We start from the raw sequence: 2,480 nt of genomic DNA, 5'->3' as shown, positions 1-2,480 counted from the left end.
GGTGAGTTCTGGGTGGAAAGAGGAATTATAGTTTGTGGTTCTGCAGGACATTCAATTCACAGGCATACCAATGTGAAAATACTTACTAGATAAATGGAGATACAGTTCTGTTGCAAAGGAAAGAAACGGGAAGCTTTGTAGCCCAAAAGTGTTATGTGAAGTAATGGGAAAAGGTGGGCTTACACACCACACTCCGGGCTCCTTGCTTAATGTTATCAACCTTCTCTGCTTGGCTCTGTAGGTGGTGCCCCTCAAGACCTGCCAGGTTCACCCTTCAGTACCCAACTCTGGAGAACAAAGCACTTGGTGCTGTCACAACAGCTTTTATGGTAAGAGGGGATTAAAAAAAAAAAGATATTTAAGGGCAAATGCCTTCTAATTAAGCCCATAGCTACAGGACTGTCTCCAAGGGTCAGAATAAAATGTGCAAGTTTAAGCAGCCCATGGGGTGGAAGTGGGATTGGGGAAGGAGTTTAACAAAGGTGAATCCATCTCATTTCTCATCTTGTTTACCAGATTTAGCTTTAAAGAACATTTGAATACTCCTTCTAGGTAAACCCATCTTCACAGAGGAGACATTTGTCACCAATGAACGCACTGGAAAGAACCTTTGGACCTCAAAGTCTTTTCCAGAAAAGAAACACAGAAAATGTTGGTTCCAGAACAGAATTAGAGGAAAAAACAAAAAGCTTTCTTAGAGGATGGTTTTGAAAATATTTCATGGGTTTGAATGTGTCCCTTTTGGTGTATTTGTATCTGTTAAGGTAAGTCACACTATGGAAAACCTGCTTCTAAGAAATAGAAATGGAATCTAAACTGCTTGTTTCTAACAGCATACTAAATTCAAATATAAAATTATTCTCCTTTCTATATTATTTAGTCTGAGAAGACACTTGAGATAGCTTTTGAGTATAGCTTAAGTGAAAAAGTAGGGTGTTTAGGCCAAAAAGATGGTAGATATCCAGTGGCTAAAGCAATTTGCAGAGATTAGCTCATAAAATTTATTCAGTATGACTTTATTCAAGGAGAAGATTAAATGATCCAGGAAACAGAGGGGAATGGAGCTCCTCAGAAGAATGAGGTTTCTCTCATGGCCTGAGAAACAGTGATGGGGCAACTCTTCTTTTCTAGCCCTTAGTTCTTGGTAGGGACTTTTAAGTGATAATCAAAGGAATGAATGCTTCTTCTTTGTAGGGTGGACCACTGCCTCCTGAAATCACGATGTTCTCCTGCAACACCAGCACTTCTGGTCATTCTACCTTCCTCCTCACTGGCTTCCCAGGTCTGGAAGCTTCTCACCATTGGGTTTCCATCCCCATCAACCTCATCTGTGTGGTTTCCATCCTGGGGAACAGTATCATCTTCTTCCTGGTCAGCACAGATCCAGCCTTACATGAACCCATGTACAGCTTCCTGTCCATGCTGGCAGCCTCTGATCTGGGCCTCTGTGCCTCCACCTTCCCCACCATGGTGCGGCTCTTCTGGCTGGGTGTTCGCGAGCTGCCCTTCGATCTCTGTGCAGCACAGATGTTCTTCATCCATGCCTTCACCTATGTGGAATCTGGGGTGCTGCTGGCCATGGCCTTTGATCGCTTTGTTGCCATCCAGGACCCTCTGCACTATTCCTCCATTCTTACCCATTCAGCCATGGCCAAAGTGGGGGCTGCCATCCTGGTGAGGGCCATCCTGCTCAATCTCCCAGGACCCATCCTCCTGCGGCGCCTGCTCTTTCCCCAGGTCAGTGTACTCTCTCACTGCTACTGCCTGCACTGTGACCTTGTGGGACTGGCCTGCTCAGACACTCAGGTCAACAGCCTGGTTGGCCTGGTCTCCATCCTCCTCTCTTTGGGCTTTGACTCTTCCCTTATCATGCTCTCCTACGCCCTGATCCTACAGACCGTGCTGAGCATTGTCTCCCCTGGGGAACGATTAAAGGCACTCAACACCTGTGTCTCACACCTCTGCATTGTTCTCATCTTTTACTTACCCAAACTGGGGCTGTCAGTTTTGCACCGAGTAGAAAAGCACAGCTACCCTGCTCTGGCAGTGCTCATGGCCAACCTGCACTTCTTGGTGCCACCCTTCATGAACCCCATCATCTACTGCGTCAAGTCTAAGCAGATTCGTCAGGGCCTCTTAAAGCGCTTCCAGCAGAAAAGGGTTGATGTCTCTTAGAGCAGCAGAAGGATCTCATGGTATGCAACCTCTGTGGGTCAACCTGGATCTTGGGGGAGGATTAGTGGTGTAGTTAATTTTTGAGGTTTCTGGATGGTTCAGATCTTACCACTGAGCCTTTTTTGGGGCACCATCAGCTTCTATAATTATAGTTTTGGGGGACAGAGATCATTGGAAAGCATATAGAAGTATCATCTTGATAATCCTCTTGTTGCTCTGATCAGAGTTGAAGTATTTCAGACTCATGTATACAGTAACATCTCCTGGCCTGGGGGACTTAACCCTACCCACGGAGAGGATGTGTA

At 45.8% G+C, this 2,480-nt stretch overlaps 1 protein-coding gene across 1 annotated transcript; it reads left to right on the top strand.

Annotated features, from left to right (window-relative positions):
- Positions 1–545: 545 nt before the first annotated feature.
- LOC109569557 (olfactory receptor 51G2-like) lies at positions 546–2,237 on the top strand. The gene has a single exon (XM_019975036.2). The coding sequence runs from the start codon at positions 1,222–1,224 to the stop codon at positions 2,173–2,175; it is 954 nt and encodes a 317-aa protein (XP_019830595.1). The 5' UTR covers positions 546–1,221; the 3' UTR covers positions 2,176–2,237.
- Positions 2,238–2,480: the final 243 nt, after the last annotated feature.

Source organism: Bos indicus, chromosome 15 (genome assembly GCF_029378745.1).
Source record: "Bos indicus isolate NIAB-ARS_2022 breed Sahiwal x Tharparkar chromosome 15, NIAB-ARS_B.indTharparkar_mat_pri_1.0, whole genome shotgun sequence".
Taxonomy (NCBI): Eukaryota; Metazoa; Chordata; class Mammalia; order Artiodactyla; family Bovidae; genus Bos; species Bos indicus.
Note: the sequence above shows the minus strand (reverse complement) of the source record. Positions and strands in the feature narration are given on the sequence as shown.